This window comes from Procambarus clarkii, chromosome 48, assembly GCF_040958095.1.
Source record: "Procambarus clarkii isolate CNS0578487 chromosome 48, FALCON_Pclarkii_2.0, whole genome shotgun sequence".
Lineage (NCBI taxonomy): Eukaryota > Metazoa > Arthropoda > Malacostraca > Decapoda > Cambaridae > Procambarus > Procambarus clarkii.
The window spans coordinates 16,722,833-16,745,858 of record NC_091197.1 but is presented as its reverse complement, the minus strand read 5'-3'; the positions used below and the strand labels follow the sequence as shown (position 1 = coordinate 16,745,858).

Below are 23,026 nucleotides of genomic sequence, written 5' to 3'. Positions count from 1 at the left end.
TGTAGGGAGCGAGGGAGGATTGTAGGGAGAGAGGGAGGATTGTAGGGAGGGAGGGAGGTTTGTAGGGAGAGAGGGAGGATTGTGGGGGCGGGCGGACGTAGTAAGGGAGGGAGGAAGAAAAGGGTAAGGTACGGATTGAGCAAGTAAGAAAGGGAGGTAGGTAGGTATGGAAGAACAGAGGGAGGGATAGGGAGGGACAGAAGGAGGGAAGACTGAGTGAGAGACAAGGAACGGAGGGAGAAGCGGGAGAGGGAATGAGTGAGGGAGGGATTGACACAGAGTGAAAGCATATGGATTAGAGTAGAAACGAGAGGTCAATATGGTGTCGCAGGGAGTGACACCACTATTGACACGGGGCAAAGGGGTAAATGATTAGGGACCTGAGTCCCAATAGGTGAATAAGGGGAAGCTGGTGTTAGGGAGAGTACAGAGCTAGGTGGACGAGATTGAGATCCCTGAGTCAGGGTGAGCGGGGTCTAATAGGGTGGGGTCATCTCAAATACTAATTTCCTCAATTGTCTAATGACAGTTTAAACATTTCTGTGTATACAAATGCCTTCAATTCAGTTCAATTGCATTTTCCCCTTTCTAAGCATACTTGGTGTGTTTTTATGGTGATATGGCCATCATTGTTCTATATATCCCATGGGTCTATATCACCATAAAATTTACATATATTTATATGTATATATATTGATCTTTCAGGTCCCTCTGTATAGAATAATTTAAAGTTCAATTTTTATGTGTATCTAATTGGTCGAGTTTTTTCCCGATTTTCCTTGCTTAGGTTTTGTATTTTTTTCCGTTTTCTTTCCTGCTTTCGTCTGTTTTATTTATGTATTTTTGCAGTCTGTTGGAATTGTGTTGCTCTAAACTTTTGTATCACACTGTTATTATCGCGTTCATGAATCGTCGAAAGCGAATCGTGAGTGTTTGGGAAGGATTGTTGTGGTTGGTGTATTTGGGAAGGAATATTGGGTGTGTGTGAGAGAGAAAGGTAATTTTCCTTTTAAAATAAAACTCTGTACCCGACGAATATGCTGGGAATATGTTAGGGTATATATATATATATATATATAAATGACAGTATCAGACCACGGACGAAGAATTGAAACAGAAATTTCCTTAAGTACTTTCGTAAATTAATAAATCTTCAGAAGGAATCATATATTAATGTACGAAAGGTGTATTAATAGACGAAAGTACTTAAGGAAATTCCTGTTTCAATTCTTCCTCCGTGGTCTGACACTTTCATTTATATATATATATATATATATATATATATATGCGAACAAGCCTGAATGGTCCCCAGGACAATATGCAACTGAAAACTCACACCCCAGAAGTGACTCGAACCCATACTCCCAGGAGCCACGCAACTGGTATGTACAAGACGCCTTAATCCACTTGACCATCACGACCGGACAAAATGAGGTGATAGCCGAGGCTATTTGAACCACCCCACCGCCGGCACTCGGATAGTAATCTTGGGCATAGCATTTTACCAAATCACCTCATTCTTTGGGGCACACGTGAGGAACACAAATGCGAACAAGCCTGAATGGTCCCCAGGACAATATGCAACTGAAAACTCACACCCCAGAAGTGACTCGAACCCATACTCCCAGGAGCCACGCAACTGGTATGTACAAGACGCCTTAATCCACTTGACCATCACGACCGGACAAAATGAGGTGATAGCCGAGGCTATTTGAACCACCCCACCGCCGGCACTCGGATAGTAATCTTGGGCATAGCATTTTACCAAATCACCTCATTCTTTGGGGCACACGTGAGGAACACAAATGCAAACAAGCCTGAATGGTCCCCAGGACAATATGCAACTGAAAACTCACACCCCAGAAGTGACTCGAACCCATACTCCCAGGAGCCACGCAACTGGTATGTACAAGACGCCTTAATCCACTTGACCATCACGACCGGACAAAATGAGGTGATAGCCGAGGCTATTTGAACCACCCCACCGCCGGCACTCGGATAGTAATCTTGGGCATAGCATTTTACCAAATCACCTCATTCTTTGGGGCACACGTGAGGAACACAAATGCGAACTAGCCTGAATGGTCCCCAGGACAATATGCAACTGAAAACTCACACCCCATCCGAGTGCCGGCGGTGGGGTGGTTCAAATAGCCTCGGCTATCACCTCATTTTGTCCGGTCGTGATGGTCAAGTGGATTAAGGCGTCTTGTACATACCAGTTGCGTGGCTCCTGGGAGTATGGGTTCGAGTCACTTCTGGGGTGTGAGTTTTCAGTTATATATATATATATATATATATATATATATATATATATATATATATATATATATATATATATATATATCTTATGCATGCATTATTTGAATTTATGACATAAAGGCAATCGCTAATTCATGACACACAGACCATCCTTGTACAAATAGTATAGAATGCATTTATTATAGCAATTATCAAAAACGACTTGTATACATGGCCATACATAAAAACTGTTGCTCCGCACTAATACGACAGATATACAGATGTATACACGACATGACAAAGGAGTGGTGTGTATACACGGAGAGCCCAATAACCCAATCAGTGGGTGTATTGGGGACAAGGAGAGGGCGGGGGGGGGTCGCCTCCCCCCTGAAGGATGTATATATATAAAGGACTAGGCTGCCACCTGTTGGTTTAGTATCGCGGTGGTCGCGGAAGGGGAAGCACGTCTCCCCGCGCAGCTCCCACCCATAGCCTCTTGTGTTCCGATTGTCCCACGGTGCGCAGCTGTAAGGGCCAGAGTGCCAGAGTGCCTGGGCCAGAGTACCGAGGCCAGAGTGCCCTCTAAAAAAGCATGTCATCTCTAAAAGCACTAAAAGAAAAAAAAAAGGTCTCCTAATCCGTGCGAAGTTGCAAAATTGCGGGATTAAAGTTGAAAAATAGGCAGCTTGTAATCAAAGGTGTTTTGCGGCTCGAAGATGAAAGTGTGGGAGGAGGTTGTGATGTGGGGGAGATGGGGGGCGGTGGGGGTGGAAGAGAGGTGGAGGGGGGGGGGGATGGTGGAGACTAGGAGCCCCCTCACTTGTTGATTCTCTGCAGCAACAGGTGAAGTGTTCCCCCCCCCCCCCCCTCCCTCCTCTACCCAGCTCCCTCTGTCGGTCCTCGTAACACCCCCCATCCACCAACACACCCACCCCCCCAACCCCATGCCCACACGCCATTCTCCCCACCCACACAAGCCACGCCCCGCCCCTGCACACGCCCACTAATACACGCCTCGTGACATGTAACGGATGAACCTCATACCTCGCACACGCCCTGCGCTATACTCACGTGCGCATACATACACACACACACACACACACACACACACACACACACACACACACACACACACACTCACACACACACACACACACACACACACGCTTCACACCACACACACGCTTCACACCACACACACGCTTCACACCACACACACACACACACTCACACGCTTCACACCACACACACGCTTCACACCACACACACACACACACACTCCTCGCACCACACACACACACACACACACACACACACACACACACACACACACACACACACACACACACACACACACACACACACACACACACAAACACACACACACACACACACACTCCTCGCACCACACACACACACACACACACACACACACACACACACACTCCTCGCACCACACACACACACACACGCCTCGCACAACACACACACACACTCCTCGCACCACACACACACACACACACACACACACACACACACACACACACACACACACACACACACACACACACACACACTCCTCGCACCACACACACACACACACGCCTCGCACAACACACACACACACTCCTCGCACCACACACAAACACACGCACGAACGCCCCTCTCCCCCTATCCCCCCCCTTACCCACGCACGCACACTCCTCAGTCAACACACGCAGACATGTGCGTGCAGCAGTACATCTATACACACTTGCGCACAGCCTTCACACCCACTCACATGCGCACGTCATTACGCCCACACAAGTGCGCTCGCACATACGCGCGCACACACACACACACACACACACACACACACACACACACACACACACACACACACACACACACACACAGGTTCTTGTGAACAAGAGCCTCGATTGATGAACTCCTTTTAGACTGATGAACACCTTTTAGACTGATGAACACCTTTTAGACGGATGAACACCTTTTAGACTGATGAACACCTTTTAGACTGATGAACACCTTTTAGACTGATGAACACTCTCAAGTTCTCTCGGGAAGACGAGAACACTGGCCCACACACTGTTGTAACCATTCCCAGCTCCTTGTGTGAACACTTGTGAACTTTTCTCCTCCGAACTTTCCACATTCTCCTGTGAACACTTCAAGAAACTCTTATGAACAACAGAGAAACTGAGAATTCTTTTACACCTTTTTTTTACCCTTCACTTTATGTTTGACCCTTAGATCCTTGTTTGTATCTGACCCTTAACCCCTTGCTTGAATCTGACCCTTACCTCCTTGCTTCAATCTGACCCTTAACCCCTTGCTTGTATCTGACCCTTAACCGTTTGATCATATCTGACCCTTAACCCCTTTGACCCCTTTGCTGGTATCTGACCCGTAACCCTTTTGATTGTATCTGACCCTTAACCCCTTTGCTGGTATCTGACCCGTAACCCTTTTGATTGTATCTGACCCTTAACCCCTTTGCTTGTATCTGACCCTTAACCGCCTAGATTGAATCTGACCCTTAACTTCCAGCTGTGAAATAACCTTTAACCTCTTGCTTTTATCTAACCCCGAAATCTTCACCGTGTTATTGATCATTAACCACCTGCTTCTATTTGACCCTTAATCACCTGCTTCTAATTGACTTTCAATCCCTCCTGGTTGTATTTTTCTCCTTCATCTTGGAAGAATCTTCACCTGTACATGTCGAACAGGACATTTAAATTCTAGTGTATTATCTCTATAAATTTGATCCACCTCATTTTTACTACCATCGTTAACTTTATCCTACGGACGTCCAGTCTAGCTCATCTTCTTATATATATATATATATATATATATATATATATATATATATATATATATATATATATATATATATATATATATATATATATATATATATATTATTTTAGAGTAGGTATGATGTATGTATAACTAAATATTATTTACAATTATGATAGGGGCTTGGTTTTTGGGTGAATTTAGATTTCAAACATTGGTAAATATGGGCTCAATTAAGTGTGTTCTAAGTTATATTTTGTAAATTTTTGGACATTTTATTGATTTAAAGTAATGGATTAAGTTGTGTAAGAGTTTTTTATGAAGTGTTTAGTTTTAAAATTTCTTCATTTCAAAAACATCGTATGTGAGTAGTCAATATATGATATTGATATATTTGTGATATTGTGTCAAAATATATCATTCTTCCTTCAACACATAAACCACCAATCGCGTCCACATTTCCTGATCTTTCTCACCTTCGATACACGATGTACCATTACAACCGGTGGATCTGATCATCATCACCATACCCCAACTCTTCACACGGGAAATCAGAACACCAGTCACATGCTCAACTCTACTCACGGGAGATCAGGACACCAGTCACATGCTCATCACTACTCACGGGAGATCAGAACACGAGCCACATGCACAACACTACTCACGGGGAATCAAAACACCAGCAACATACCCCAACCTTTCACACGGGATATCAGAACACGTCATTTCACACCTGGGGCCAGATTCACGAAAGCACTTACGCAAGCACTTACGAACGTGTACATCTTTCCTCGATCTTTGACGGCTTTGGTTACATTCATTAAACAGTTTACAAGCATGAAAACTTCCCTTTCAATTGTTGTTATTGTTGTAAACAGCCTCCAGGTACTTCGCGGCTCATTAACTGTTTAATAATTGGAAACAAAGCCGCCAGAGATTGAGAAAAGATGTACAGGTTCGTAAGTACTTTCGTGAATCTGGCCTCTGAACACTACACATGGTTCATAAGCTTTGAGGTCAAAGTACCTTGATGTCAAATGCCTTGAGGTCAAGTGCCTTGATGTCAAATGCCTTGAGGTAAATATTTGTATAGTGAATTATAATGAGGTCAAGTGCCTTAGTGCCAAGTGCCTTGAAGAAGGGTATTTTAGAGTCAAGTTCCTTGAGGTCAAGTGTCTTTTCATCAAGAGTCTTGACGTAAATGTATTGTGGTCATGTGTCATGTTAATATAATCAAAATTGTATAGGCGACCTTAAAAACTAAATTGAGAATTAAATAGAATTGATTACAAGTTATGAAACTGTTTATTTCGAAGAACTAAGTAAAGGATGACGATGAGAACTATCAGTGCTTAGATGAAAGTGGCCCAAGAATGAGGAAATGTGTCTTAGAAAGAATACTTACATGTTAACATCATGAAAACAAAACAAGTGTAAATGAACGCTTTGAAATAAGCCCCATTATATATATATATATATATATATATATATATATATATATATATATATATATATATATATATATATATATATATATATATATATATGGGTAATTTATAATCTACAGATGTGGAAAGTGATAATTCTTGATTAGAGATACAAATAGTGGGTTTTTGTAACCAAATAAGCAATTTTTCAGAAATAGAGTTGCTGGGCCTTAGCATAATAGATATAATAGATCAGAGTTACAGAACTTTGTAAAGAAACTGTGGAGAAGTTATCAATGAAAACGTCTTGAGCCCACTTAAATAAATTGGTAGTTAAATGAAGTTGTTCATATTAAGAAAAAAATAGTTTGAGAGAGTAATAAATTCTTGTGTTTGTTCGGGCTGTTAGAAAAAAGCTCTCGGGGCCACTACAGAAAAGTTGTTTATGTTTGGCTGGTTATAGACGTAAGAGGTCGCTTGGTGAGGAGCGGGAACTGTGTGCAGTAGTGAGAACGAGTAGGGTCACACGACAAGTAGTGTGACACGGAAACTATAGGAACTACCCTGACTTGCACCCAAATTGAAAGTCTAATCCCCCTCCCTCACAGTCATCTCTAGCAGCGACATCTTCAACGCCTCTGCTTCGTTGACTGGGGTCTCGAAATAACAGATCGAACGTCAATACCAACGGCCCTTCATGTCCAATTCTCAGCCCTTGTACGTTAATGCGTTACTAGCAGTCGTATCCAGCAGCAGCTGACGTCCCGCCGTCCCGTTCGCTCTTAGAATCAAGCAACGCTAAGCAACGCCATATTTCGTGTTTTAAAGTGATGTTGTTCGTCGAGGCCGTACTGACGCTGCTCTTTCAGTACCGGTGACTTCTTCGACGCTCTGAAGACGAGACTCGCGGGCTCGGGCTGTGGAGGCAAGCATCATGTTGAAAATGTTGCTATCGTGAGAACCAGGTGACATTTCAGTGGATCCCCTTTCCATTTCCCTTCCTTCCTTCCTTCCCCACCCTTCCCTTCTCTTCCACCTCCCTTTTCCCTACTTCCTTCTCCTGCTCCTCCTCCTCTTCCTCCTTCAACCATCATCGTGAGCCTATCAGTACCTCCCTCTGTTCTCCAAGAAGTAGGAAGACATAATCTACGTAGACCTTTGACTCCCGTCTTGTCAGCTTACCCTGTTACTAATTTCATTAAAGCCTTTCAACGTCATTCAAGTACAATATTTCCCTAGGGACCAAACACCGACGAAGACAACCACCCCTACCCCTTAAAACCCCCCTTTCCCCCCTCTCTCCTCCCGCCAACACCTCATCCGTCCCTGCCCCTCCCCATCTCCCTTAGGGGGTTTGAAACAGACATATCAATCATGGCCAATGTCACGTATCATAGCTAATGGTGCCGGACAAGACCATGGCCCGTCGCCACTGTGGTAACATGATAGGAGAGACGGGCAGGATTGCTCGCCATTGAAGTCCACGAGGTTCCATCTAACAACACAATCCTGGGTACTCAGGCGCAGCGCAGTGCCTCTGATTGCCGCAGCCGACGGGAGTTGAGGTAGGTGTACTTGTGTACTCATCTTCATGCGCGCAAATACATATGTATATATTCATCTATGAATGACTTCCTTACCTAGATATGCATGTGGTGGTCGAGAGCAATATTATTACGCCCCAATGTGTGTGTTTGGTATATATATATATATATATATATATATATATATATATATATATATATATATATATAGTTAGTTTGCATTTCATTCTAGTAATAACATAATTTATTTTCCTACGTCGTTGATTTTGTGAGGAGGAGGGGGGGGGGGGCATGGATAGATGAAAACAATTAAATATATCAAGTTCAGAACGAATACGCAAATAAAAAAATAAAAAATACGCTCGTAGGAGACTGTATATACATGAATTTAAGGAACAGATGACGAAAATAAATATGGTAAATCCTGCTGAAGGATTGTGCGAAAAGCGCCACATAGGGCTTAAAACCAAACTATGGGGAAAAGGTACAGAAAATCGATTAGCAAGGCTGTGTTCCTATTTCCTTTATTTCTATAAGGTCTTCCTATTTCTTCCCATTGCTCAGCCAATTACATGCTCGTATAACCGAGCCTCTAACCTAACCAGCGTCCTACGCCGCTATTATGACCCAGGATTTTCCCATTGTATTTCCTGAATAACAGCCTTATTCAGGCTACATCCATTTGTTCGTGTTTTAATTTGTTCAGAGATCTTGAGTTCGTCGATTATAAAGTGATGGAAGCTACATAAACTAGAGGAACACACAAAGATAAGGATCTTATCATAACGGAACACCAACAAGGAGACATAGAACGGAATGAATCTTGAAAATTTAAAACAATATAAATGGTAAAACTCTTTGAAGTACGTTGCAACGGAGAATGTTTATGACTAGGGCCTATTAGCTAGAAAAATAGGATGGGGGAGGGGTGGTGTTGATAATTGTGGTTGGTTGGTGTTGGACATAAGATATGTCAACCTCTGGAGGGTTCTTAAGGCTACAACAATTGCTTTCTGACCAACGAGTTTACATTAGTCCTGAACATATAGCCAAGCACACATGTAAACTATCAGTGTATACTAGAAGCTGGGTGTACCGCCCTCTCTGTAGTGTCTACATAATAGATACTTTCTCATTTCGGTCCTCAATGCCCTTTTCTCTGTCTCTCTTTCCAACATATTTTCGTCCTCCGTCTAATATATATATTTCCACTGTTATTAATCTTTCTAGCTCTTCTCATTCTAATCTCAGTCCCTCGTCTGTTCCTCTTGAGCCTATTTTCTTGTTCCAGTGTCTGTGCTATACTATATCCTCACTATATCCGTCTCTCTATATCACGGATGTCCTCACTATATCCGTCTCTCTATATCACGGATGTCCTCACTATATCCGTCTCTCTATATCACGGATGTCCTCACTATATCCGTCTCTCTATATCACGGATGTCCTCACTATATCCGTCTCTCTATATCACGGATGTCCTCACTATATCCGTCTCTCTATATCACGGATGTCCTCACTATATCCGTCTCTCTATATCACGGATGTCCTCACTATATCCGTCTCTCTATATCACGGATGTCCTCACTATATCCGTCTCTCTATATCACGGATGTCCTCACTATATCCGTCTCTCTATATCACGGATGTCCTCACTATATCCGTCTCTCTATATCACGGATGTCCTCACTATATCCGTCTCTCTTTATCACGGATGTCCTCACTATATCCGTCTCTCTATATCACGGATGTCCTCACTATATCCGTCTCTCTATATCACGGATGTCCTCACTATATCCGTCTCTCTATATCACGGATGTCCTCACTATATCCGTCTCTCTATATCACGGATGTCCTCACTATATCCGTCTCTCTATATCACGGATGTCCTCACTATATCCGTCTCTCTATATCACGGATGTCCTCACTATATCCGTCTCTCTATATCACGGATGTCCTCACTATATCCGTCTCTCTATATCACGGATGTCCTCACTATATCCGTCTCTCTTTATCACGGATGTCCTCACTATATCCGTCTCTCTATATCACGGATGTCCTCACTATATCCGTCTCTCTATATCACGGATGTCCTCACTATATCCGTCTCTCTATATCACGGATGTCCTCACTATATCCGTCTCTCTATATCACGGATGTCCTCACTATATCCGTCTCTCTTTATCACGGATGTCCTCACTATATCCGTCTCTCTATATCACGGATGTCCTCACTATATCCGTCTCTCTATATCACGGATGTCCTCACTATATCCGTCTCTCTATATCACGGATGTCCTCACTATATCCGTCTCCTTCCAGTGGCAGGGCTCTTTCTCCCCGTCCTTTCTTCCTCCTTTAGTGACAGAGGTTCCGGTCACCACTTTAGTGACAGAGGTTCCGGTCGCCACTTTAGTGACAGAGGTTCTGGTCCCCACTTTAGTGACAGAGGTTCCGGTCTCCACTTTAGTGACAGAGGTTCCGATCTCCACTTTAGTGACAGAGGTTCCGGTCTCCACTTTAGTGACAGAGGTTCCGGTCACCACTTTAGTGACAGAGGTTCCGATCTCCACTTTAGTGACAGAGGTTCCGGTCACCACTTTATTCAGTGTTCCACTTCCTTGGCCAAGGGCTTCCGGTGCTAGTCTTTGCAATGGTGTTCTTTGTCGTTCTCCTCTGACGGTTTCAAGTCTTTATTTCTGTCCCTCTTAAGTTTTTGTGCCTCTTTCTCCTTTCCTTCTACCGATTTTATCCTTCCTGTCTTATCAGGTCCATTTCCTGTTGCTTCTGTCTTTCTTCCCACTTGATTCCCCCATTTCATTTCGACTTAACTAATGTCTTAATAAGTCTCTTTGGGGTCTATCAAATAACTTTTCCTGCTGACATTGTCTTTCCAGTATCTTTCCTCTATCTAATCTTTCATCTATGCAATCTTGCTCTCAATATATACCATTATCTTTCCGTTATCTATCCTCCGTGTTGCCACTATTTAATCTCCCCGCGATATATCTAATATTTTCTTAATGATCACAAACTGATTCAGTAATAAATCTTCTAATTTTTCGTTGATCTCTTCATCACTTCTCAGTGTTTTGCGTTGGATAATTTTTTTTCCCATAGTTTTTTCTGCTATCTTCATGTGCCCTCGGAATGATGACGCTGCCTGAGGTGTGAAAGAACAGGTTGATTGAACACAAGTGGCACTCCAAGAAGCGCTCCTCGAGTCTGAGTGGATTAAATACACAAGCCCCAGGATTCACCAAGCATATACGCGCGCCCATTGACGAAACCTGTACATCTCTCCACATTTATGAGCTGCGAAGCACTTGATACGAGCTTGTTGATAATAATAACCTCGGGTTGTGAAGTTTACAAGGTGGTAAACAAATGTAAACTAAGCCGCCATGGTTGTTGTAAGATGTAGAGGTTTCGTTGGTGGTTGCTTAATTGCTCGGTGAATTACTTATCCAGTTGAATAGTGATTAAGAGGCGGAGTTCAGGAGCTGAAGGACGATCCGCGTAGATACAGTGAGAATGAACACTCGTTCCCTCCCCCCCCCCCCACACACACACCTACCCTCTCACACATGACCTACACACCTGCACTCACACACATGCTCCACACACCTACACTCACACACATACCCCACACACCTACACTAACACACATGCCCCACACACCTACACTTACACACATGTCCCACACACCTACACTCACACACATGCGCAATACACCTACACTCACACACATGCCTCACACACCTACACTAACACACATGCCCCACACACCTACACTCACACACATGCCTCACACACCTACACTCACACACACGCCTCACACACCTACACTCACACACATGCCTCACACACCTACACTCACACACATGCCTCACACACCTACACTCACACACATGCCCCACACACCTACACACACACACACATGCCTCACACACCTACACTCACACACCAGCCCCACACACCTACACTCACACACCAGCCCCACACACCTACATTCACACACCAGCCCCACACACCTACACTCACACACCAGCCCCACACACCTACTCTCACACACATGCCCCACACACCTACTCTCACGCACATGCCCCACACACCTACACTCACGCACATGCCTCACACACCTACACTCACACACATGCCTCACACACCTACACTCACACACCAGCCCCACACACCTACACTCACACACCAGCCCCACACACCTACACTCACACACCAGCCCCACACACCTACACTCACACACCAGCCCCACAGACCTACACTCACACACCAGCCCCACACACCTACACTCACACACCAGCCCCACACTCCTACACTCCCACACCAGCCCCACACACCTACACTCACACACATGCCTCACACACCTACACTCACACACATGCCCTCACACACCTATACTCACACACATGCCCAACACACCTACACTCACACACCAGCCTCACACACCTACACTCACACACCAGCCCCACACTCCTACACTCACACACCAGCCCCACACACCTACACTCACACACCAGCCCCACACACCTACACTCACACACCTACACTCACACACCAGCCCCACACTCCTACACTCACACACCAGCCCCACACACCTACACTCACACACCAGCCTCACACACCTACACTCACACACCAGCCCCACACTCCTACACTCACACACCAGCCCCACACACCTACACTCACACACCAGCCTCACACACCTACACTCACACACCAGCCCCACACTCCTACACTCCCACACCAGCCCCACACACCTACACTCACACACATGCCTCACACACCTACACTCACACACCAGCCCCACACTCCTACACTCACACACCAGCCCCACACTCCTACACTCCCACACCAGCCCCACACACCTACACTCACACACATGCCTCACACACCTACACTCACACACCAGCCCCACACTCCTACACTCCCACACCAGCCCCACACACCTACACTCACACACATGCCTCACACACCTACACTCACACACCAGCCCCACACTCCTACACTCCCACACCAGCCCCACACACATGCCCTCACACACCTACACTCACACACATGCCCCACACACCTACACTCACACACCAACCTCACACACCTATACTCACACACCAGCCTCACACACCTACACTCACACACCAGCCCCACACACCTACACACACACATGCCTCACACACCTACACTCACACACATGCCCTCACACACCTACACTCACACACATGCCCCACACACCTACACTCACATACCAGCCTCACACACCTACACTCCCACACCAGCCCCACACACCTACACTCACACACATGCCTCACACACCTACACTCACACACATGCCTCACACACGTACACTCACACACATGCCCAACACACCTACACTAACAGACCTGCCCTACACACCTACTCCAAAACATGTGCTTAAAGCCTCGTAAATCAGAGAGAACGATGACGTCTCTCCTGTATTCCTTCCTCCAAAATACACCTGGATGCTATACAACAATTACCTCACAATAAAAAGAAATGAGTAATAATGGTAATTAATGAGTAATTCATAAATAAATGAGTAATTCATAAATGTGTACTTCATATGTAAATGAGTATTTCATAAATGAGTCATACATAAGCTTGAATTGTTTTTTGGGGGGGTGGGTAAGGGGGTGGATGAATGGAGATGGGGGGAGGGTGGATGGATGGAGATGGGGGGGAAGAAGTCAGGTGTACAGGGATTGGTTGTAGGTGTGATTGGGAAATGGAGGGAGGGGGGTGTATTAGGTGTGGGGGTGAGGGGGAGAGAGAGAGTGGATGGACAGTGTTACCAAATGAGAAAAGTATTAAAAGTTCAGAGCATTGATGTTTAAATTAAAGAATTAACTTTTCAAAGGCTCGTATTATCACAATTTGTGGTGTTCGGAATTGATTGCGAACGGTGGCGAACGTTCAAATTTCGGACGATATCAACTTGTGTTTCAGAATAATGATAATAATAATAATAATAATAATAATAATAATAATAATAATAATAAACAATAATAATATTCAATTACACTTTCGATGAATTAACAAAAACATTAATTTTAGACGAAACGATTGAAATAAAAATATAGTTTTATTTTTAATAATAAAGATATTTACAAGAGCACCTACACCTGGCCTTCCTGCTGGGTGTATACACACCTAGATATATAGATAATGTAGATATATGATAATATAGTCTAAACATATACATGCCCACTTGTGGAGGGTCAGCCCCAACGATCTCAATATATAGGCAAGACATCAATGATCTTAATATATTGGCAAGACCATAATGACATCTTGTTATCTTGCCTCGATATATAGGCAAGATAATAACATCTCTTTCTAGGCACCTGTCATTGCACAAACAGCAAGAGTCCAATAAACAGCATATATGACCTTTAAACACAACCTGATTCTGTCATACATTGACATTGACAAACATGGACATTGACAAACATTGACATTGACAAACATGGACATTGACAGACATGGACATTGACAAACATGGACATTGACAAACATTGACATTGACAAACATGGACATTGACAGACATGGACATTGACAAACATGGACATTGACAAACATGGACATTGATAGACATGGACATTGACAAACATGGACATTGACAAACATGGACATTGATAGACATGGACAATGACAAACATGGTTAATGAACAGCCTGGTTATTGAAATATCTCTTTATTGAAAAGCCTCGTTTTTTAAAAGTCTTTTTATTGAAAAGCCTGGTTATTGAAACGCCTCGTTATTAAAGTCTTATTATTGAAAAGCCTGGTTATTGAAAAGTCTGGTTATTAAAAAGTCTCATTATTGAAAAGCCTCGTTATTGAAAAGTCTGGTTATTAAAAAGTCTCATTATTGAAGCCTCGTTATTGAAAAGTCTGGTTATTAAAAAGTCTCATTATTGAAAAGCCTCGTTATTGAAAAGTCTGGTTATTAAAGTCTTATAATTGAAAAGCCTGGTTATTTAAAAGACTGGTATTGAAAAGCCTGTTTATTAAAAGTCTTATTATTGAAAAGCCTGGTTATTATAAGTCTCACTATTGAGAAGCCTCGTTTTTAAAAAGCCTATTTATTGAAAAGCCTGGTTATTAAAAAGTCTTATTATTGAAAAGCCTGGTTAATAAAATGTCTTATTATTGAAAAACCTTGTTATTGAAAAGCTTGGTTTATGAAAAGTCTGGTTATTGAAAATTCTGGTTATTGAAAAGTCTGGTTATTGAAAAGTCTGGTTATTGAAAAGCCTGGTTATTGAAAAGCCTAGTTATTGAAAAGCCTGGTTATTGAAAAGTCTGATTATTGAAAAGTCTGGTTATTGAAAAGTCTGATTATTGAAAAGTCTGGTCATTGAAAATCCTGGTTATTGAAAAGTCTGGTTATTGAAAAGTCTGGTTATTGAAAAGCCTTTATTATTGAAAAGCCTGGTTATTGAAAAGTCTGGTTATTGAAAACTCTGGTTTTGAAAAGTCTGGTCATTGAAAAGCCTGGTTATTGAAAAGCCTGGTTATTGAAAAGCCTGGTTATTGAAAAGTCTGGTTATTGAAAAGCCTGGATATTGAAAAACCTGGTTATTGGAAAGCCTAGTTATTGATAAACATGGTCGTTGAACGGCTTAGACGTTATCTATTATATTTTCACAAATTTTTTCAATTTTTTTTAATGTTTATTGCCGAAGTAAATCTGCTTTGAAGTTTTTCACGGGCAATTTGTTAATTAACATCAAAACACAGCTTCTTTGCAGAGCACACACACACACACAGAACATTCCTTTCATGTTCCTAAATGTTTCTTTGTATATTATCAGTTTGTATCTTATTGTTATGTTCGCTCGGTTAGCGTCTTGCTTTATTGATATCTGTCATTATTAATGCTTCGATCATTCTATGTACTATTTGTTTTTACTACTTGTATTTACTATTCGTATTTATTAGTATATTTTGGCAGCAGTTTTTCTTGAAAACATATGTTGTTGAATATGACCCAAAAAGTAAGATTAATAATTCTAACACGAATCTTCTCAATATTTCTTATGTTTTCCTTCACTGTCTAGGGTAATTGAAATATCAACTCTCCAAAATTCATTTTTATTTTTGGTCTGACGCCTAGAAGCGTTTCGTAAGAGCTTCTTGCATTCTCAAAGACTTGTTTACACTTAACACTACACTTATGATACACTTGATACACTGTGTATGATACATTTAATGTTGTTTCAGATTTAGCTACTCAGAACAAAGTGTCCATGTAGCACGGGCTATAGTGAGCCCGTAATCAGATACATTTAACCTACATCTTGCTTTTATATTCGTTTTGGGTGAGATGACACAAGAGTTTTAGGTGAGGTGGGTATTGGGTGAGGTGGGTACATAATAATGAAACTAACTCCAGAGGGCTGATAACTTTACGGGCTCACCATAGCCCGTGCTACATGGACACTTCGTCCTGAGTAGCTAAATCTAAAACAACAACAACAACTGCAGAGGGCTTATTGGCCCATACGGGGTCTTGAAGTGGGTAAAATGTAGTTATGCGTTAATTTTCTGTTGATTGCTGGTGTTGACTTTTTGATGTGTAGTGCCTCGCTGATGTCGAGCCGCCTGCTATCGCTGTATTTATCGATGATTTCTGTGTTGTTTTTTAAGACTTTGGAGAGTTCATATTTCAATTAACCTCGACGGTGAAGAAAAACATTAGAAATATTGAGAAGATTCGTGTTAGAATTATTAATCTTACCTTTTCGGTCATATTCAACAACATATATATATTTACAATATGTATTTACAATTTGTGCCTGCAGAATCAAGATATTACTCCTGGACCCCTCCTTTCTACCCAATCTATTTTTTTCCTCTATTATGTGTACTCCATATTTTTCTCTAACACACTCACACACACACACACACACACACACACACACACACACACACACACACACACACACACACGGCGTGTGTGTGTGTGTGTACCTGGAGACTTAGTGCCTTGTGTGCTTAGGGTGCCTGGTCGCTGAGTGGACAGGTTCGTAGGTTCGTAGTTCTAAGAGTTCAGGTTCGATCCCCGACGATGGCGGAAACAAATGGGCAGAGTTTCTTTCACCCTTCTACCCCTGTTACCTAGCAGTAAATAGGTACCTGGGAGTTAGACAGCTGCTACGAGCTGCTTCTTGCGGATGTGTTCAATTGATGGACAGTTGAGAGGCGGGCCGAAAGAGCCAGAGCTCAACCCTCGCAAGCACAACTAGATGAATACAACTATGTGAATACATTCACACACATCTCCAGGAAGCAGCCCGTAGCAGCTGTCTAACTCCCAAGTACCTATTTACTGCTAGGTGAACAGGAGCATCAGGGTGGAAGGAACTCTGCTCTTTTGTTTCTGCCTCGGCCAGGAATCGAACCCGGACCATAGGACTACGAATCCCGAGCGCTGTCCACTCAGCCGCAAAGTTAAGTGTATGTGTGAGTGTGTGTGGGAGAGAGATAGTAACAAGAACAGAGCCCACTGTTGGTGATACTGTACGATGACGTTATACAAAAATAGAACATACACCGTGCTCAATACAGGCCCCGTGCCAGCACATACACCGTGCTCAATACAGGCCCCGTGCCAGCACATACACCGTGCTCAATACAGGCCCCGTGCCAGCACATACACCGTGCTCAATACAGGCCCCGTGCCAGCACATACACCGTGCTCAATACAGGCCCCGTGCCAGCACATACACCGTGCTCAATACAGGCCCCGTGCCAGCACATACACCGTGCTCAATACAGGCCCCGTGCCAGCACATACACCGTGCTCAATACAGGCCCCGTGCCAGCACATACACCGTGCTCAATACAGGCCCCGTGCCAGCACATACACCGTGCTCAATACAGGCCCCGTGCCAGCACATACACCGTGCTCAATACAGGCCCCGTGCCAGCACATACACCGTGCTCAATACAGGCCCCGTGCCAGCACATACACCGTGCTCAATACAGGCCCCGTGCCAGCACATACACCGTGCTCAATACAGGCCCCGTGCCAGCACATACACCGTGCTCAATACAGGCCCCGTGCCAGCTGCACAATTACGCTTATTGTTATTGTGCGCTCATTAAAGTGTACGACCATTCCTACACATTAAACAATTGAACGACAAAGGTTTTGGTGGGGGAGAAGGGAGTAGGTGTTGACCAGGGTGTAGGTGGTGACCAGGGTGTAGGTGTTGACCAGGGTGGAGGTGTTGACCAGGGTGGAGGTGTTGACCAGGGTGTAGGTGTTGACCAGGGTGGAGGTGTTGACCAGGGTGTAGGTGTTGACCAGGGTGGAGGTGTTGACCAGGGTGGAGGTGTTGACCAGGGTGTAGGTGTTGACCAGGGTGGAGGTGTTGACCAGGGTGGAGGTGTTGACCAGGGTGGAGGTGTTGACCAGGGTGGAGGTGGTGACCAGGGTGGAGGTGTTGACCAGGGTGTAGGTGTTGACCAGGGTGGAGGTGGTGACCAGGGTGGAGGTGTTGACCAGGGTGTAGGTGTTGACCAGGTTGTAGGTGTTGACCAGGGTGGAGGTGTTGACCAGGGTGGAAGTGTTGACCAGGGTGGAGGTGTTGACCAGGGTGGAGGTGTTGACCAGGGTGGAGGTGGTGACCAGGGTGGAGGTGTTGACCAGGGTGTAGGTGTTGACCAGGGTGGAGGTGGTGACCAGGGTGGAGGTGTTGACCAGGGTGTAGGTGTTGACCAGGGTGGAGGTGGTGACCAGGGTGGAGGTGTTGACCAGGGTGTAGGTGTTGACCAGGTTGTAGGTGTTGAGCAGGGTGGAGGTGTTGACCAGGGTGGAGGTGTTGACCAGGGTGTAGGTGTTGACCAGGATGTAGGTGTTGACCAGGGTGTAGGTGTTGACCAGGGTGGAGGTGTTGACCAGGGTGGAGGTGGTGACCAGGGTGGAGGTGTTGACCAGGGTGGAGGTGTTGACCAGGGTGTAGGTGTTGACCAGGGTGTAGGTGTTGACCAGGGTGGAGGTGTTGACCAGGGTGGAGGTGTTGACCAGGGTGGAGGTGTTGACCAGGGTGGAGGTGTTGACCAGGGTGGAAGTGTTGACCAGGGTGGAGGTGTTGACCAGGGTGGAGGTGTTGACCAGGGTGTAGGTGTTGACCAGGGTGTAGGTGTTGACCAGGGTGGAGGTGTTGACCAGGGTGTAGGTGTTGACCAGGGTGGAGGTGTTGACCAGGGTGTAGGTGTTGACCAGGGTGGAGGTGTTGACCAGGGTGGAGGTGTTGACCAGGGTGGAGGTGGTGACCAGGGTGGAGGTGTTGACCAGGGTGGAGGTGTTGACCAGGGTGGAGGTGGTGACCAGGGTGGAGGTGTTGACCAGGGTGTAGGTGTTGACCAGGGTGGAGGTGTTGACCAGGGTGGAGGTGGTGACCAGGGTGGAGGTGTTGACCAGGGTGGAGGTGTTGACCAGGGTGGAGGTGTTGACCAGGGTGTAGGTGTTGACCAGGGTGGAGGTGGTGACCAGGGTGGAGGTGTTGACCAGGGTGGAGGTGTTGACCAGGGTGGAGGTGTTGACCAGGGTGGAGGTGTTGACCAGGGTGGAGGTGTTGACCAGGGTGGAGGTGTTGACCAGGGTGGAGGTGGTGACCAGGGTGGAGGTGTTGACCAGGGTGGAGGTGTTGACCAAGGTGGAGGTGTTGACCAGGGTGGAGGTGTTGACCAGGGTGTAGGTGTTGACCAGGGTGGAGGTGTTGACCAGGGTGGAGGTGTTGACCAGGGTGGAGGTGTTGACCAGGGTGTAGGTGTTGACCAGGGTGTAGGTGTTGACCAGGGTGGAGGTGTTGACCAGGGTGTAGGTGTTGACCAGGGTGGAGGTATTGACCAGGGTGTAGGTGTTGACCAGGGTGGAGGTGTTGACCAGGGTGGAGGTGTTGACCAGGGTGGAAGTGTTGACCAGGGTGGAGGTGTTGACCAGGGTGGAGGTGTTGACCAGGGTGTAGGTGTTGACCAGGGTGTAGGTGTTGACCAGGGTGGAGGTGTTGACCAGGGTGTAGGTGTTGACCAGGGTGGAGGTGTTGACCAGGGTGTAGGTGTTGACCAGGGTGGAGGTGTTGACCAGGGTGGAGGTGTTGACCAGGGTGGAGGTGGTGACCAGGGTGGAGGTGTTGACCAGGGTGGAGGTGTTGACCAGGGTGGAGGTGTTGACCAGGGTGGAGGTGGTGACCAGGGTGGAGGTGTTGACCAGGGTGTAGGTGTTGACCAGGGTGGAGGTGTTGACCAGGGTGGAGGTGGTGACCATGGTGGAGGTGTTGACCAGGGTGGAGGTGTTGACCAGGGTGGAGGTGTTGACCAGGGTGTAGGTGTTGACCAGGGTGGAGGTGGTGACCAGGGTGGAGGTGTTGACCAGGGTGGAGGTGTTGACCAGGGTGGAGGTGTTGACCAGGGTGGAGGTGTTGACCAGGGTGGAGGTGGTGACCAGGGTGGAGGTGTTGACCAGGGTGGAGGTGTTGACCAGGGTGGAGGTGTTGACCAGGGTGGAGGTGTTGACCAGGGTGGAGGTGGTGACCAGGGTGGAGGTGTTGACCAGGGTGGAGGTGTTGACCAAGGTGGAGGTGTTGACCAGGGTGGAGGTGTTGACCAGGGTGTAGGTGTTGACCAGGGTGGAGGTGTTGACCAGGGTGTAGGTGTTGACCAGGGTGTAGGTGTTGACCAGGGTGGAGGTGTTGACCAGGGTGGAGGTGTTGACCAGGGTGTAGGTGTTGACCAGGGTGTAGGTGTTGACCAGGGTGGAGGTGTTGACCAGGGTGGAGGTGTTGACCAGGGTGGAGGTGTTGACCAGGGTGGAGGTGTTGACCAGGGTGGAGGTGTTGACCAGGGTGGAGGTGTTGAACGTGTGTGGGCGCACACTCGAACGCTGAAAAAGCCGGGTGTTCGGACACGGGCATGAAAAGAACCCAAGCTTAAAGCTTATACAACACTCTTCTGTCTTGTTAAAGCTTCAAGAACACCTTTTGTATGAGGGCGTAGACAGAGGTGTGTTTGAGTGAACCTCTTGAGTGTTTGAGTGGTGGCTTGGAGTGGATGAAGTTATGGATTCAAGCGCGAGTGTCAGCGAGGACTGGTTAACTCCCCGGAGTGAAATAGGGAGTAGCGGGTGTCATCCAGGATTATTTAGCTCATACCTGCCGGCAAGCGCTCATCCAAGTAGGCCCTGGCACCATCCCTTGACAGGGTAGTGCTCAAGGGAGAGGTAGCACGATCCATGAGACACTAATTGAATATGTCTTACAATGAACTATAAAAAGAGAAGGCTCTCGGCCTGCTGGTAACTGGAGTCCAAAGCCATCTATTCCAATACCCACTTGTGTAAATAAGAAGTAAAATAACACACCCGTCTTTGCTTGTAAACAGAGCCGGGAAATGACTAGACTCTCTTTTTTTAGCACTTCCTGGGAGCTGATTAATGACCTGTCCTGTGGAACTGACTATTGTTATGACGTATAATCTCCAAAAGTAAAAATGTGATGCTCTATGAATCACGGCTGCTCGCAAAACTGACGGGCTGTCACGTTTCCTTTGATGGGCCTCTCGGTTAGGTTAGGTTCGGTCAATTTAGGACATCATTTTTGTGACGTTGGGGCAACTCGAGAGGACAGTCTGGTCATGGATAAAGTCTATGTTGCGTGTAGCTAACTCTTCACACCGGGGTCATGTCCAGTAATGGAAAGTGACATTAAACCCATTTTTCTCCATTTGAACAGTAAATCTATAATTTGGAAACGATGATTTTTAGCCTTCCTCAACACTATTTTCCCCACCGGTGAAAGAAAAGAAAATACACATTTTTCTAGCAATAACTACAAAGGAGTTTCACATTTCTTGAGATTCTCTACGAATTTGTAAAGCTCTCGAAAAATTTAAGATTTTTTGCGACACTAAGATTGTACCTGGATGGTGTGCTGGGAGTGCTTCTACTCCCCAAGCCCTGCTCAAAAGTAAACATATGTTAGCAGCAAACGCGACCAAACTGTTACAGAGTTGTCTGTATTTGCATTACCAATCAGTGTATTTTTTTCTTATTACCGAATTTTGTGTTCCCTCTTGCTGTACCGTATTACTGAATTTTATATTCTCTCTATCTCTCTCTCTCTCTCTCTTTCTCGCTCTCACTCACTCTCTCTCTCTCTCTCTCTCTCTCTCTCTCTCTCTCTCTCTCTCTCTCTCTCTCTCTTTCTCGCTCTCACTCACTCTCTCTCTCTCTCTCTCTCTCTCTCTCTCTCTCTCTCTCTCTCTCTCTCTCTCTCTCTCTCTCTCTCTCTCTCTCTCTCTCTCTTTCTCGCTCTCACTCACTCTCTCTCTCTCTCTCTCTCTCTCTCTCTCTCTCTCTCTCTCTCTCTCTCTCTCTCTCTCTCCCTCTCTTTCTCTCTCTCTCTCTCTCTGTCTCTCTCTCTCTCTCTCTCTCTCTCTCTCTCGAGAGAGAGAGAGAGAGAGAGAGAGAGAGAGAGAGAGAGAGAGAGAAAGAGAGGACGCAGGTTCGAATCCTCGTCACGGCCCTTGTGGATTTGTTCACGAACCAATGGGTATAAAAACAAAAGAATGGAAGTAACTGCAGAAGACTGTGGGCCAATAGGCCTTCTGCACTTAATTCCATTTTTATTTATATAGATATGTACCGCCTTTACATGTCTGCATTTTTTAGAAATGTGAAAAATGTGGTAATGTATGTTTTTTGGAAATTTGTATGACTGTAGACGGTCAGACATATTGCAGATGAAGGGGAGGTTTATACACAGGGGTTGATAGACTGGATCTAACGTGGAGAATTCAATTGTAATTGGGGAATCATTTGCTTTCAGTTGTTTAAGAAAATGAACATAAGAACTAAGGTAACTGCAGAAGGCCTATTGACCCATACGAGACAGCTCCTATTTATAACTACCCAATCCCACTCATATACATGTCCAACCCACGCTTGAAACAATCGAAGGACCCCACT

At 45.4% G+C, this 23,026-nt stretch overlaps 1 protein-coding gene across 1 annotated transcript in view; it reads right to left on the bottom strand.

Annotated features, from left to right (window-relative positions):
- LOC138351105 (uncharacterized) overlaps positions 1-7,406 on the bottom strand; it is an 18,861-nt gene extending 11,455 nt beyond the window's left edge. The window contains exons 1-2 of the mRNA XM_069302734.1: positions 7,323-7,406; positions 6,070-6,234 (exon numbers count right to left, since the gene is read on the bottom strand). Of these exons, the coding sequence (XP_069158835.1) occupies positions 6,070-6,234; positions 7,323-7,406 (249 nt within the window). The remainder of the gene's footprint in view (positions 1-6,069; positions 6,235-7,322) is intronic.
- Between the last annotated feature and the right edge of the window lie 15,620 nt (positions 7,407-23,026).